This window comes from Girardinichthys multiradiatus, chromosome 1, assembly GCF_021462225.1.
Source record: "Girardinichthys multiradiatus isolate DD_20200921_A chromosome 1, DD_fGirMul_XY1, whole genome shotgun sequence".
NCBI lineage: Eukaryota > Metazoa > Chordata > Actinopteri > Cyprinodontiformes > Goodeidae > Girardinichthys > Girardinichthys multiradiatus.
In genome coordinates this window covers 37,878,038-37,895,471 of record NC_061794.1, presented here as the reverse complement: position 1 = coordinate 37,895,471, position 17,434 = coordinate 37,878,038, and the positions used below count along the sequence as shown (strand labels likewise).

General features: G+C 36.8%; 1 protein-coding gene across 2 annotated transcripts in view; it reads left to right on the top strand.

Annotated features, from left to right (window-relative positions):
- The first annotated feature begins 288 nt into the window (after nt 1-288).
- LOC124867239 (rap1 GTPase-activating protein 1-like) overlaps nt 289-17,434 on the top strand; it is a 72,517-nt gene continuing 55,371 nt past the window's right edge. For both annotated transcript variants that reach the window (XM_047363662.1, XM_047363623.1), the window contains exons 1-2: nt 289-515; nt 15,183-15,218. In XM_047363662.1, the coding sequence (XP_047219618.1) occupies nt 472-515; nt 15,183-15,218 (80 nt within the window). In that variant the 5' untranslated portion in view covers nt 289-471. The remainder of the gene's footprint in view (nt 516-15,182; nt 15,219-17,434) is intronic.

The window sequence follows — 17,434 nt, the reverse complement described above, 5'->3', positions numbered from 1 at the left end:
AACAAAAAACCGAATTGTCTTATTGGTGTCATTTATGTGTGTTTTTTACTATTTAAGTAATTTTAATTGAAAGCAAAAAAAACTATTTGAACTTAAAATGTTTTCTCTGTGATCTTGATGCCTCAGAGGGAGGGCAAAGCTTGTTTGTGTGGAAAGCTTGTCACTGCCTCTCCTGGTTCCCCGGGTGACTCGCATGGTCAGCAGCCTTTGCTTTAAACCCCACCCCCCTTCTCCTCCTTAGTGTCCTCCTTCATCCTCTTGCAGTTTATTCTTTGTTGGTGGTGGAGGCGTGTGAACAAAAGGAGGAGGTGGAGGCAGGGCATGTCAGGCTTGGGGAGTGGAGCCTAAGCGGCAGACAGTGCATACAAACACGCATGCCGAGACGCTCACACACACGCTCAGTCAGCGTAAGTGAAACAAGCGCTGGCTGCACTCAGCTGTGAGTTGACTGGCTCGCTGCTGTCTGTCGGTATGCCGCAGAGAAAGAGGAGTTTCACTTTTGGAGCCTATGGAGGGTAAGAATGAATGAGAATGAGTACTAGTTATTTACTTTATGTGTGACAGTGTGTATGAGTGTCTATTGGCTGCTGCTTCGATGACTCTGCAAAATATTTTCTATTTTGCTGTTCGTGGAAGGGAATGATACATAATTTTATCACCTCACTTTTACTCTTTTATGTATTATTTTATATATTTTTGTATTTTACTAATTGCTAAATGTTTAATCATCAAGTAGTTTGATTCAGTTTCTGAAACTTGAAAAAGATGAGACATTTTCAATAATATAACAAAGAAATTAATTTGCTGCAATAATCTAGAGAAAAATAAACAACTAAAGATTTGTGATTCTTCATGGAACTGTGTTCTGGTTTGTGTGTAATATGCAGTTATGTTTGTATGAGAAATTCTGTCTGTGTATGCTTCAGATTCACCATTTTATTCTTTCTTTGCAATGGAAGAGGTATGTAGCCTTCAGCTCAGGCATTTGCTTTATTTGTTGACAGACTTAGATTTTTGCAGGATATAGAGCATTAGTCAGCAAATATTTACAATGGTCAAAAAGTAAATATGTGTCCCAGTACAGCTGCTGCCCAACAGAGATGGATTGTGTGTGTGTTTGAAAGTGGTCTGAAGAAACATTTGAAAAATATGCTACCATTAATTAACAGGTTGTGCAGATAGTTACAGCTGAGCTAACCTCCCAATATAAAGCGGTGTTTTGCCGTACCAGTGTACCTGTTTAAAAATTTCTAGGTTTATAGCTCTTTGAGTGTCTCGTTATTGAAAAGCGCTATATAAATATACTTTCCTTACCTTACAAAAATGTCTAAAATGTCCCTGCTTAAATCTGTAACTCTTGGTCTGAAAAATGATCCCATGTGTGAAGAAGGCTTGTAATTCTCCAGAGGAAAGTGCATGCTGAGCATGAAGACAACATTGCACTTTTTTATGCCTGCCAGCATATTTAGTGTTCCAGTTGTCAACGTTGCAGACATGTTTAAGTACTGATGTTGACACAAAAACCGTTGCCTTTAAGATGGCACCTCTCTTGATCTAAATTCTCCAATTGTTAATTTTTTTCTGACATATTGGATATATTGTTTTTTTTTTATATTGTTTTCATCAACAGGGTTTATCTCTAGAACCTGTTGTATTTGCTTACTGTAGGGGGCACATACTCTTATGTTTTTTTAACATCCTTATACTGATGATGTTTTATTTTCCTGTCATTTAGGCTTTCTGAATGCCATCAACTGCCATGTTTAATGAATTGCCTAACCAGCATCAAACAGTGGGTGTGTAACAGTGAGCTACAGTTAAATTCAGGATTTACATTTTTATTATTGGACTTGAACCCAGATAGTTCTACCCCTGCTTACATCTCTGACCTCTCAGAGCTTCATTTCTCCTCTTGTAATCTGAGATCACCTGGCAGAGGTTGTTGGTCCCACGAAAAGACCAGGGGAGACAGACCTTTTAAATTCAAGGCCCCCCTGGTTGTGAAATGGGTTGCCTCCTTCTTTATGTTTCCTTTATTCTGTTGAATCTTTTAAAAACACAGATAAAGACTTTTATTTTAACAGCCTTTCAGTTAGTAAGGGCTTGATTTGATAGCTTATGATTGCTTTAGTCTGTGTTTTGTGTTACATATGGTTGTTTTAACCCCCCTTCAAAATGTTTTATTTATTTTGCTGCTTTATTCTTCACTTTGTGACTTTTACCTGCGAAATGTTTTCTAAATAAACTTCACATCTGCGATGCTCTGCAGAATCATGCATTGGGAAGGCAATCGGTTGTTTTATGTACTGTATAAACTGTATTATGCTGCCCCATAGATAGTGGAAGATGGTCCAGTCAAGCAAAGGAAAATGTTGACATGCTAAAGTTTTGATAAATATAGTGTGGCCTTAAGACCATAAGCCAAACTTCCATTTTTATAAAGTCACAGACCTCTGTTTAGAAAACTGGCTCACCACCAGGTTGAACAAGACCTCCTAAATGAAGTTTTAAAAGAAAGTGGATTGCATTTGGTTACCTGTTGTTAAAAATCTGATTGGACTAGATAGAAGAGTTAGACTCCAGAATAGAGTCCAGTTTGCGTCATTGTCATTCATATAAAAAGATAACACTACTTAGATTGACACTTGTTTTCACTATATTGTTTTCACATACTTTTAAGATGAAATGAGAACACTGGACTATCATGGTGTCAGCTCATTCCAACTACTAGCTCATCGCGATCTGTTTTCACACCAGAAATAGCTGGAAAATTATGTCAGTCTATGAGTTTCATTCAGGCAACTGGAAATAATTGACTGTATTGCAAAAAGTACAATTTCAAAACTGAAGTGTTTTGTTTGCAGAATATCCAGAATAAAGAATGAGACTACCATAATAGTTGTAATTGCAGCCAATTTGTGTTTTCATAACAGGTGCTTGTAGTCAAAATTTCAAAAACTTTGAAAAAGGAAAGTTTCAGGCAAGAAATAATAATGAATAGCACTAACTGTAGAGCTAGAAGGAGGTTTTAAATACTGATTTCTACATAGACGTCACACTTACAGTAAATATCTCAAATAGTCTTTCTTTTTTTCCCCTATTGACCTTTCTTTGAGAACATTTAGTTTCAGTTGTTTGGCATTAACTTTAAGTTTGTGTTGAGTCAGTATGACTATATTTTACACAAATGTTACTCAAGAAGGGAAACGTGTGTTGAAAACTGAAAGCAAAAGATACTGAGAATAACTGTATTAACTGTTGAAGCCAACAATAACTGTGAAACAATTTATTGTACCATGCCATCATCTTTGTAATATGTAAAGGCATAGAGGTGACATTCTTATGTAATTATAGTGTAGGTGTATTATAACAGCACTATTCAAAACTTGAATAGACAAGACTTTCATGAGAAAGATTTCCTTTTTTTTTTTTACTTTTTCATCTCTGCTATTTAAAGATCCAACAAAATAGATCAAGTTTAGTAAAGTTGAATAACAACAGAACTAGATTATTTTAATTTATGTGTGTCTAATCAATTAGATTACTTACCTGAGCACATAGGTGAAATGGAGCATGAACTGGACGGAGAGATTGTTGACTTCTTGTATTGTAACTCAAGCGCTACTCCGGTCTATCCTGGTCAAAAAACGAGCTGAACTGAAAGGCAAAACTCTCACCTATGTTTATGTGATGTTTATATTGATTGAAATGATAAAACCAAGGAACAAATGGATGAAATAAGCTTATTCTCTGTCATTCGAGTCTGCCTTAAAGATATAAGTACCTTACATGTCCAGGGGGAGTTTTGAAGGAGAACCACTGCTCATAACCATCAATAGGAGTCAATCAGTGGATGTGGTTCACACATCTCATCAGGATGCTTCCTGGATCCCTAGTTTAAGGAAGTTTATTGCACATCCCAAAGACCCAGGGGTAGACCCAGAGCATGCTGGTGGAAACAAATCACTGTTGTGAATTAGGAACAACTTGGGATCCGCCAGCCAGCGGAGGGATGGATGGATGGATGGATGGATGGATGGATGGGCTAGTTTAAAGTAACTGTTTGCTGTGAGAAACTGATGGTCTGCTTTATTTGGCCTAATTATTTGTTGTTTATTTCGTTGGCTGCATGTAGTGGAATAACTGATTGAAGACAGTGGAGGGAGTGAATATGCTTTCTATTTCAAGCAAACAGTTATTTTTTTTGTGGCAGGGGCCTGGAAAGACATTACACTTGACATTTTGTTATGTCAGCCTGATAGATCAGCAGGGGATGTGTAATACACCCTGCCTGTTTCATTTTATTGGCATTCAATGAAACGAACACAATCATCAAGGGTCTCAAGATTGGTTTGTCTCTGAAACACTGTGCTCCCAATCAAACATTGATGCAGCTGTTATTTGTCTTACATTGGGTAGATTATGACCTCACTGAGAATAGTTATTCTCAGTGAGAATAGTTATTTTTTGCAACCAAGTTGGACCATATTTTTTCTGTCTTCTTCTTGTAGAACCTTACATGTCTGACACATACTGTAGATATGTGCCTTTGTCTGGTGGCTCTCCTGATAAATTCCTAATTATGACACACAGAGCCATGAGCTGTCAAATGAGCTGAATGCTCTCCCAGCACCCTCACAGAACCGACCTTTAGGCCACCTGAACAATGATGTTCTATGTTGCAATGTTCCATGAAAAAAACTGGAAGAATGCTTGTCAGTCCTGTTCAGAAACAGCTGAATGGAAAGATAGACATTGTTTGGAAATCTGATGTGTTCTCTGTTATTGGTAAGGTCATCTGATTAGAAAAATGCCATTCCTGCAAGTAAACAAGAGCACAGGAGGACATAAAAATAAAAATAATTTGATTTAATCTAAATACATAGTTTCTCTGCAGGTTCTGCCTTGCTGTTAGGAATTAAACACATTACTTTAAATGAAAAAAGTTCTTTATATTCTCACTATTTTGTTTTTTTGAATAGAAAAAGACCCGTTTATTTTTTACAACCTGGTGTCTAAACCTTACTGTGTTGAGACTGAGACTTGGACAAAAAGAAGACAACAAAGCATCTGATTTTGTTTGACAAAGGTCAATGCTGGCATGATTAAAGATGATTGTGCAGCAAAGCAGACCTACTGGAGAACAGGGAGCACATTCAAGCACTCTTCTAAGGCCAGTAGCCAAACAAACAGCAGTTGCAGAGCAACCAGAGGGGCCCTTCAGAGACCGTGGAGTAGGTCCACCGTGCATATTTACTTTAACAGTCACATTCACATTCATATCTACAACCGCAAGCAATCTGGAAAGGACAATAGGAAGGAAAAGCTTTGTGAGCTTTAATCATCTATCTAATACTGATGAGGCGACTAATGTCTAATTGATTTTTTTTTTACATACATATGTAATATTCCCTTAAGGTACCATAGTTAATGACAAGATATTATAAATGTAAAATTAAAATCACATTAAAACTGTTCAATCCATCATCTAAAAAGGGAATAGTATTGCATAACTACTAACCGATCAAAACATGGCAGTCTATCTATACTGATAGGCTCGGCAAGAGGAGAAATTTAAGCAGAGAAGCACTAAAAAGGCTCATTGTGATGCTGGAGGAGCTACAGAGATCCACAGCTCAGTTGGGATATCCTTTTGACAGGACAACTGTGGCAAAAAGAAAGCCATAAAAAGTGCCAGTTGCAGTTTGCTGCAAGCCTAGAGGGCTACATGCACATTACCCTAAATACACCATCCAGTAGTTGATACTTGTGGGGGCAGCATCATGCTGCAGGGATGCTTTTCCAGGGATAGGGAAGCTAGTTAGAATTATTGGGAAGATGGATTGAGTAAAATACCAGGCAATCCTAAAAGAAAACCTATTAGAAGCTGAAAAAACCTTGGTACTGGGGCAGAGCCATCACACTGTCAAATAGAAAATGACTCTATATACAGCCAGAAAGCATAGTCATGTGTTAGAATGGCACAGTTAAAGTATATAATTCAATTCAACAGCAAATTAATGGCAAAACCTGCAAACTATTGCTCATATAGATTCTTCATCCATTCTTACCGGCAAGATATTATAATGTTTAGTATTACTATATTAAAATAGTAATTTATATTTAAATTAAAATATAAATGTATAATATTAAAATATTGTTACTATCTGAGGATGTTGCTGGATTAAAAATCACACATTCTCATTGAGATTAGCAACATTTTCAACAGTCCTTTCCTAGGATCCACAAAAACACATAAAACAATGTGAATTGATATATAATATTCATTTATCTATGCACAAAATACGCAAACATTGTTACTTTTTGATGGATTCTTGCTCTAAATATTGCATCCAGCATAGCTGTGGAACTGATTTGTATTTGTTACAGTGTATCCTACTGTACTGTGCAACCAAATTAGCGCATTCAGCCTCTTTGTGCTCATTTCTGTGGGCTGAATATTCCCATAGACAACTGCTCATTCACCCCACACAGGGCTGTGTAGAGCTGGTCATGTTTACTATTGTTTGGAAAATGTCCCTGTTACTCTGGGTGTTATTTATGAAGAATATGTTTCAGAGCTAAGGGGCCTTAGAGTAACTCAGCATGTTCTGTTATTTTAATATTGCCTAGAAAAATGGTGAAATGAGGTACTAATGTAGGAGTTAATGTGAGTAAGAGTAGAATAGACTCACATTTGTTGGTGTTAAATTATTTTTCAGTTAGATGTACAATATTCGCCATAGACTGCTAAAGAATTACATAAATTTATTCGTCAACCCCCCTGCATGTCATTCATTGCCACAGATAGCACAGAAAGACATGGTCTGTATGAATATGATGCAAGAAATGTGACTATAGGAGCCTGCTATTTGTGTGAAGTGGAATGAGATTGGTCATTTCTCTGTTAGGATAGCATTCCCCCATTCTCCTGTCAAACTTCCTGTTCCCCACTGTTATATTGCACTTTATGTCATTTTGCTAAAGGAAGTTTAGACTGTCACCACATATTTTTATCCAGTGGGGGAAGTGGTGCCTGAAGAATTGGGTTGTCTCCTTCTTTCTGCCTTGCTGTCTGAATTGGCCCATTCAACATACACCACCGTGTTATGCTCTCTGACATGCGCAAAAAAACCAATATTTGTCTTCTGTTGCTTGAAATTGGGATGGAAGCAACAGTAAAAGGTTATTTTCTTAAAGAAGAATGTCAGATGTTTTTAATTTTAATTAATTATATTCAGAAGGTATGAGTGGTCAATATCTTATCTAAAGTTGAAAATTCTCTTAGTCTTCATCGTAATAGAACAGAGATTAGTGAGGTCCATCCATCCATCCATCCATCCATCCATCCATCCATCCATCCATCCATCCATCCATCCATCCATCCATCCATCCATCCATCCATCCATCCATCCATCCATCCATCCATCCATCCAACTATCCATCCATCCAGCCACGCTCTGTCTAAATAACCTTTGATTTATACACATATGTCAGTTTAAACTGACACGTGTATAAACAACTTTTATAGTTTATAAAATGATTTTTGCATGAACTCTGATAGTTTTTAGATCAGAGTGATTTTACCTTTACAGAAACCCCCTTGTTCTTGGTATGTCTTTGTTGGCCTGTAAGTAAATCTCTATTTCATTAAAATTAAGCCAATAAGATAGTTTTCTGCTATTGGTAAGATATTGACTGGTTCCTCTGAACAAAACCCCAATTCAAAAGATGTAAAGTATCCTTTAAGAGTCATGCCTACACCTAATATTTCAATAAACACAACTAGTGTTTATGAGAGGTAGAGCAGACACAGGCAGGTCAGATCTGGTTTTAAAACCACATTGATACGAGCATTTCTGCATTTGTGTTGTTTCAGAGGTTTGGTAGTTTCAGATGCTTACTAAACAACTTTAGTAACAGAGTCTATGGGGGAAATAAAATGCCCAAAACCAAGAGCTTACATTTTTAAGTTAAGTGCAGGAATTCATATTTTTGTGCTGAAAATTTGTGATGCCTTTACTCAAAACTTCTGCTTGCTTTCAAATTTATTCTGTTCTCCCTCAAATCTTTGTGTCCGCACTCAGATTTAATGCTGCTTGCACAGATACTTTCTCCTCCTGCTTGATGGAGAAATTAAATGACAAAAGCAAGAAAACAGAAGAATACAGATGAGCAAATTTTTATTAATTTATGAATAAGAATAAGATCATTTTAACATTATAATGTAGTGAATCTGTTAGCAGCTGAAATGTTTCTGTGACAGCACAAAAAATAGAAAAAAAAGCCACCATCAAATAAATCAGTTTTTTATTCCTATTAATTCATACCCTGTGGAATATAGAATATTTTATTAGGATTTGTGTAGGAGAATTATAAAGCAGCATAAAACATAAAGCAAATGTGTAAAAAATGTCCTCGCTTTCACTGTTTACTGTTGAAGAAGCCAATGTGTTATAGGAAGGAAACTATTTTTGTTGTCTTTAAGGTAGCTGTAATTGTTGATGCCAGCAAGGTTTGTGACCTTTTTACCTCCGCTTTGCTTGCAAACTGTTGAGTCCAAACTGACTTTAGTCAATCTCAGGTGGGTGAAAAACTGGCCTTGACTCCTCCACCAGACTAATTAAAACCATGCGGAAAAGAAAGATTTCTGTGCACGCTGGATTCACCAGTTTTATCAGTTTAGGAGCTTCAGTTACTACAAATAGTTCTCATTCTTAACTAATTATAAGAAACACTGTAACAGGACTGTACCTCTTTCTCTGGAAGTTGGTGTTTAAAAGTACAGCAAACATCAGAAGTGTTTTTGTTAGTAACTGATGGGGTGGTGGTCCAAAGTCTTTATTTAGTTGGAATATGTTCTATTTCAGTTTTATTTATATAGCGCCAATTCACAACACATGTCGTCTTAAGGCACTTCACAAAGGGTTTGAACGGTGCGGGGTTGTTGGGGAGGTTAGAATAAACTGCTCAGTGTTAGAGTTTGGACATTTTAGAATGGGCTATGTTTAGGGGTACTAAGTAAAATAATAAACTGAGAAAGTTTGTCCATCTAGAGCCCACTGGTGGCCATTGTTACATTATACTACTGTATAAATACAGTAGGAAGAGTAGTCGTCTTGCAATCAGAAGGTTGTGGGTTCAATTCCAGCTTCCCCCTGCCATATGTCAATGTGCCCCTGGGCAAGGCACTTAACCTCAAGTTGCCTACCGATCTGCGTATCGGTGTATGAATGTGTGAGCGTTAGTAAGTGTGATTGGGTGAATGTGGCTCTAGTGTAAAGTGCTTTGAGTGGTCGGCATGACTGGAAAAGCGCTATATAAGTTCAGTCCATTTACCATTTAAAAACCACAAGAATTGAGGGTACCTCTCTCTGTCAGACTGATTATAACCATTGGAAAAGAGAAAGGGTCGCACAGGTAGTAGAAATGAAGGGTGTTTAAAGTGTTTCTTATATTTTAGATTTAAAAAATCCTGAAAGAACATGTCGCAACACCAGATTTGTGGCTAAGTAATGAATTGTGTTTTTTAAGCTGAATTTCCTTGGAACTCTCCCCTCATTTCAGTTTGCTGACCTACTTGCTGTGAGCAGTGTTCCTTACTTGATGTGCACTAATGGCCTCGGCTAATTTTTAAAGTGAAGAAAATGTTAAAAAGTTTGCATAGAAAAGGAGGAAATCTCAAGCTGATTAAGTAGCATTGCCTTCTTGTAAAGTGTCACAGCTGCTGACACACTGGTGGGTTTCTGAGACTCTTCTTGAGCTTTTTTACCCCTCACGGATGTGTGTTTCCATGACTACCACTTGGTATGTTGATACCTTGTTGAGAACAAAGAGGAAACACGAAACATGATTTTACCAGTTTTTGGGGTAATATCCGCTTTGATGATCCGGCTTTTTTCAGATTTCATACATTTCCTGATGGGATTAACTGTAAAGACTTTACTCAAAACTAATGTGATAGACTTTGACCTTCCATAAAACATACAGTGGTATAAATTACAATGTCTTACAAACATATTCATATACCTTACATTTTGTCACATTACAACTACAAAATACATAATATATTTTAATGGGATTGTGGAAGGAGTGTAAGAAAAATGATACATGGTTCTTAAATTGTTTTACAAGCAAAAATCAAAAAGGTGTAGTGTGCATTTGCATTCAACCCCATTCACTCTGACCCAAAATGAAATCTGCTGCAACCAACCACCCTAATAAGAGTGATAAAAAGCGCAAATCAAACACGTTTGAGGAAGGTCTCTGGTGAGATGAAAATAAAATAAAATTATTTCCCCTAAATGCAAAATGCTGTGTGTAGGAACACTAATACCACACATCATCATGAGCACACCATCCCCACTGTCAAACATGGTGGTGACAGCATAATTCTGAGGGAATGCTTTTCTGTAGCAGAAAACCAGGAAGCTGATCAAAGTTGACAAGGAAATCCATGAAGCTAAATACAGGCCAATGCTGGAAGAAAAGATGTTAATGGCTGCAAAAAGACTTGAGACTGGGGTCGGAGGTTCACCTTACAGCACACCAATGTAACTAAACACACAACCAGAGCTACAAAGGAAGGGTTTAGATTAAAGGATGTTCGTATGTTAGAAGTCCAGACCTAAATCCAACTGAGAATCTGTGGCATGATTTGAAGATGTTCACAGATGCTTTCTATCGAATCTGACTGAGCTAGAGCTATTTTGCAAACTCTCCAGCTGTCTCTTAGAGACATACTCCAAGAGACATACTGCAGCTCAGGAGACTTAGGAGGCACTAAGTACAAATACATCAAACTCTTCCATACAGGCCTTGGCATACTAATTAGGTGACTTCTGAAGGCAATTGGTGGAACTGGATTTTATTTGGGGGCCTCTGTGCCTGAAAGGCAAATTAAAGGGCACACCACACTTTTCAGATTTTAATATGTAAAAAATAAGGAAAACCATGTATTATTTTCCTTTAACTTCATAATTATGCAATACTTTGTGTTGTTCAGTCACCTAAAATCCCAAGGTTGTAGCTGTAAACATGATAAAATGTCAAAATAATAAAGGGGTATAAATGCTTTTGCAATTGATTTAAAATTCTCATTTACAATATCTAATATTTAATACTTTAAACACACTGGCAAATAACTTTTGCAGCTATATCCTTCCTTTGTCTCAGTACCCTGATAGTAAGTCTCAGCCGTTGGGTTTTAGGTTCTATTTACACAAGCCAATGCTTTATTTTACATTTCCTCTATAAGTTTTGATATTTCAGTTTGGAGCCTCCACTCAGTTATGCCGACGCACCCTGGCTGATTTCATTTTATGGGAATTCCGTGAAACCTGAGAAGAGTTGAGTGGCACAGAATGAGGTCCAGAAAATGTTTTCTTAGTGATTCACATGAAAACAGACGTTCTCTCCTCATGCACAGCAGAGCTGACGGCTCTCCCAGGTACCGGTGTGCATTCCACTTTAGGTTTAGCGCTGATTTATCTGCACATATGAGCACGCTGAACTCTGTAAAATCTTCACTTTTGGTATTTTTGGCAGAGGAAGATCAGGAGACAACTTACCATAACAACACAAGTCTATACATGAATTCCGAACAATAAAAAGACCCTTCAGGTTCTGCTTCCTCACAGTGACTGTTTTCTCAGAATGAGGAAGTTTTAAGCTTTCATTTATCTTTTATAAAATTTCTCTCCAAAGAAGAGAAGTCAGAACATTTTTACTTGTGGTTCCGGTGTTGCCTCTTTGGGTGTTTCTTGTGATCTGTTTCCAGTTTTGTTTATTATTGTTGTATGAGTAAAACAGGATGTCCTTCTGGCCCCGTGTTGTGAGCTGGTTTTTGATCTTACTACTGGCATTGTTCTTTGGACGCCTGTCATTCCATTCCTTCTTGTAAATGAGTAGAAATCTTTACAACAGTTTATTTATTACATACTTTCAGTTTCCTTTGAAGAAGAAAGTTGCCTTGAAGATCCCATGTCACTTCCTCTTTCTCAATAGAAATATGTTTTTACTTTTAGCAATGCAACTCAGCAGTTTTTGGCTAACCCCCAATATGATTTGTAATATTTGATGGAGGTCTAATTATTACCCCTGTATCAGAATAAATGCAGACATTTACTGATTGTGACAGGGGCCTGTGGCTCAACATGTGGAGAGATTGCCTGTTAATTTCAAGATCTTAACCCTAGTCAAGTGTATTTGACACATACACTTGTCCCCATTTTACCTCTTCAGTTTTCATAATCATGTGAGCGTCTGTATAAATGAGTAGAAAATGTCTTCTGTAAATCTGTACAAGAATAAAGAGTGGAAGTGGAAGGTGACTGTGTTCAGCTCTAATGCTTAAGTATTTTACAGTTGAGTCTCTGATTTTGTTTACTTTTTTAACTTTATTTTGTGGATTTATTTCCTGTCTTCTTTCACTCAGCTGCACTTCCTGAGATTCCCACCTGTAACCAGCTTCTACCACACCCTATTGTTGTCCACCGGTGTCTCTTTGTTTGTTTGTCTATATATACCTTAGCCTGTGCAGCTTCCCCCTCCCCTGCCAGTTTGTTTTTATTCTGGTGTCAAGCTTTCTAGCCTTAATCACGTCTTCTAGGGATTTTGACCTGTCTTGTGTTTTGGAGTTGACTCTTGTTTTGTAAACCTCTGCCTTTATTTGTTTTTTGTTTACTGACCATGGACTGTATGATAGTATCTATCTATCTATCTATCTATCTATCTATCTATCTATCTATCTATCTATCTATCTATCTATCTATCTATCTATCTATCTATCTATCTATCTATCTATCTATCTATCTATCTATCTATCTATCTATCTATCTATCTATCTATCTATCTATCTATCTATCTATCTATCTATCTATCTATCTATCTATCTATCTATCTATCTATCTATCTATCTATCTATCTATCTATCTATCTATCTATCTATCTATCTATCTATCTATCTATCTATCTAACTACCTACCTTGTGCATTCAAGCACTGAACAAATGTTCGCAAATAGGCATTGTGCAGTACTTACTGTGCCGGTGGTTTAATGTATTACAATGTAATACAAACTGTTAGAAATGCAAATAGGTTTATCCCTGCAACATCTGACTACTTTTCAAGTCATAATTATGACTACTATTTGATTTTCTCAAGTCAGCTTTGGTCACCCAGATGTCATTTGTAGCCTAAACTGTTGCATCTTTGGGGTTTGCTTGACATGCATCCATAACTCTATGTTTGGAGTTGGAAAAATCAGCAGAAGTTATAACTAAAGTTGGAATTCTGTCATACAAAATCAAAAGTTCCCAATTTATCCAAAGTTCAATTTCCAGTTTGGCTTCCATATATATGAATTGTTTTCAAAATGGTTTCGGCAGTTTGTGTCACATTAATCCAGTGAATTTCACTTGTCTCTGTGTTGTGTACAAAGGCCCAAGCTGCGGCCATGAATCACCTTTATCATATAGACACTGTTAAGAGCTGCATCTAACCAAAGCTTGCCCTGTGTGTTTATCTCTGTGATAGATTTCTGTTCATAAAAAGCTCGAAAAGGCTTTCGAGACACTTTGCCAAGTTACACCTTCTGAAATAAAGTGTTGTGTCTGTTTTACCTCTGCACATTCAGTGCCATCTATTGGCAGAAAGTGGTTTTATATTTTAGTCTTGGTAGTGTACCACAGCACAGTAACATGATCTTTGTGGTCAGGGTATACTAACCCTTATTTATAGATAATTTATCAAAATCAGAACCACAACAAGTTTCACAAGGGCAACACAAAAAAACTATTTATCCACAACAGCTCTTAGTTTTACCATAAATGCTGTTTTTTCTCAACAAAAACAAACTCAATGAACTTTGTTTTAATTTTAACAATTAAATGTCACAAACATTTACTATAAAAGAAAAATAATATGCTGCACATTCTCTGTTTGAGGCAGTCATTTTGAAACAGACAATGAAGGTATTACAAGATCATTCCCAATTATACATCAAAGCAGATGTTTTTTGGTTGTTGATACATTTACATACCAATAATCACCAATACATTAAAAACACTTTGAGAGTCAAAAAAATAAGCAGGGGACAAAAGATTAATGTGAACCAATTGTTGCAAGAATTCCACTATTATGGCAAATCCACTAAAACTAATCAAAACACGCAGTATAAAGGTTCGATTGTAAAACGATGATGGCACCAGAAAAGTAAAAGAAGTAAGCAAGAAAAAAACGTCATGGCTCTTAGATGAAAATATGTTTAAAGTTGGAATTTAAAGGAGGGTACTGATTCATCTGACCTGATTTCTTCAGGCAGATCTTTCCAGATCCTCTGGGTCTTGACATCAGGTGTTCTGCCCAGCCCAGCAACAGAAACATCTCTGCCTGAAGATGTTAAAGTATTTACCACCACTTACGGTTCAGAGAAGAAATAAGAAGGATGAGACAGAGGCCATGAAGGGCCAGAAAAGCAATCAGTATAATGACATTTTGGGTCTGATTTAGGAACAGATGACAGGATTTTTTCTTGGTTTGACATTGAGTAATGTGCCTTACAGCAAGGTTTCAAACCAGGAGAAGATTCACTTTGTCTAAGAAAAAGTAGTAATCATCTCATTCTTGAAAATGCTACTTCAACAGATGGCAGGGGGTAGTTCAGTGCAATCCAGCTTGCTGCGTAGGCACTCTATCATTTCAGCATGCTTTTTAGGTAGAAAGGCTGGTCAAATAGAGTACTTAGCAAAAGTGTTTGTCAAGTCTTTTCTGCTCGAATAGGTTTTCTCTCAGGACCTGCCTGAGTCTCGCTTTCTTGTCCCTGCTGAGGAATGTAATGCAGTAAATTCATACCACTTTGCAGATTTTTATTTTCAATAGTTTTGGAAACCAGGCATCATTCTATCTGAGAAAATCTTATTCAATTCTCATCTGAGCTCCATGCAGACAAAAGAGTGAAACTCTTTCTGAGCGTTGAATTCATTTATGTGCCAGCAGGTGATGCTGATGTACTTTTGGTTGTCAATTAAACATTTTGATTTAACAATTAATTCAATGCAGCCTTTAAAATTCACTTACTAAAAATAAATTTATTTAATCTATTTTCTTTCATTATCTGAAACAGAAAGATAATAAAAGCTGTAAACTGAGTGTAATGCCTTTATTCTGTATGCTTTTTTTTAGAGTAGACAAGACCTTCTCCAAGGCAAGAAGCATTTGGTGAGTATTTCCTCTTTTTCAATGTAAATACTTTGTGACAGCACTATGAACAAAGTAAAGAAAGAAATATCATAAAAAAGACAACCCAGTTTATAAAGGTGGTGTCTCTCTGGAGTGAAGTTCAGTGTCAATGACTCAGATTGACCTTGTGATGTACAAATGTGTGGATTCATCCACCAGCTACAGTGTAAGTAAGATGAATGAGCCTGTGAAAGGTAGAGCAGATCAGTCCATGCTGCTGTTTGTGCAGAGCTGCCAAGGTTAGAATGAGCTGTCTATGACACATACAGGCCGACAGGGATGGGAGCATGCACACATCCTGCCACTGCAAGAACACTGCTAGGGTGCAGTCTCCTCTGCCTGACTACAGCAAACTGAGCAGTACCACCAAAATCATCACACCTTTCCACTGGAATACAGATACAGGGAAATCACTCTTGACAGCCAGGCCTGAATTACTCAGTGACTGGCCCAGTTTGCACAGGCTACAGCCTGTCCGTCAGCTACAGCTGCCTCAAACTAAGTGGCTGAAACATTTCTCAAGAAGGCGATAAAGATGAAGAGGAAGATCGAAAACTGAATACAAAACACCCCAACAGATAAAAGAATGAAGTGTGGGGGGTGGATAAAAGAACCAACTGAATGAGATGAAGTGATGAAGAGAGATGGTCATGTCTGCTTAGCATCAAAGAAGAAAAGTAGGATAATAAGAGTCTGTTTGCTGATCTCTTTGAAATTCTGTGAACACTGCAGGATACATTTGTTGGACCCTGTCCACTGGGTCGCTATAACCTTAAACCATAATATGAACAAATTCACATGAAGAGGAGTGACTGCTAAACCTGTTAGGTACGGACAATCCATAAACACGGGATCGTTTTGTTATTCATAAATATGTTCATGTTTAGGGACAACATAGTAAACTGTGACCACTTCAATAATACAAAAAAAAAACTATGAAAATACTACAGATATAAACAACGAAGTGAATAACTGTGAACCTCAAGTAAAATGATGGATATTTGTTTTATTTTTTAACAAAACAAATCAAGTTTGCAGTTGTTTTCAGGCCTGTCAAATCAAAACATGGTAGAACCAATGTTTACTGCAGTTACAGCTGCAAGTGTTGTTTTATACCAGCTTTGCGCATCTAGAGACTGAAATTGTGGAACATTTGTCTTTCTAAAATAGCTCATGCTCGGTCAGATTGGATGAAAGTTTCTCTGTGCAGCAACTTTATCACAAAGTCTGGACTTTAAATAGGCTATTCTAACCCATGGATATGCTTTGATCTAAACTATTACATTGTATATTTGTATGTTTAAGAACAGTTATAGTTTTACACCACAAATACCATTTTGCATGCAGGTCATAAAGCTAAATTATGTTCATTATGTGACCACAACCCCTTTTGTTCACATCTCCTCTTTGTTACCAACATGGCTTTTGGAAAACAGCTGTGGAAATGTTAAAAACAATTTATTATTTTACTTAAACTTCACCAATCGTGCTTGACGTTTTGTTGGCTTATCACTTACTGTAAAATCCCAATAAATTACATTGAACTTTGTTGTTGTAGTATTACAAAATATAAATTAAATTTAGGAAGACATAATTTAAATCACTTACTCTAAACTAATTTGACAGGGGAAATGCAATGTTTTTCTTTTGCAAAACTGACCCACATTTACAAGTCCATAAGGGCACAACAGTATGGTGGCAATGGCATGAGAGCCCTGTGGTGCAATTTGTTCTCAAGTGCAGGATATGGTTTGTTGTCAGTGAAAACTGTTTAGGTGAAATTGTTTTGTTGGGAATGTCCTGATGGATAATGTAATCGTGCAGGGGGGAGGGGAGACAGAAGTTTAGAAGTCTTTAATAATGCAACCTGAGGACGATACAAATTTAGATCAGTATAAGTCAGTAACAAAGGGCAAAATTTGTTCTACAGAGAGAGGTTTTTAGAGAATGTTTATGACTTTATTCAGATCCAGATGTTTACACGCATTTAGATTAGTATGCCTTTAATCAAGATGTCATAATAGATAAGTTAATTCACAACATTTGAGTTTATGAAAGGCACACTTGTGGATCTTTTTTAACACAAGACATTAAACACTTCCTTGTGTGACATTATGGAAAAAGCTAAACAATTCAATTCAATTCAAAAATACTTTATTAATCCCAAAGGAAAATTAAATGTTGTTATAGCTCAT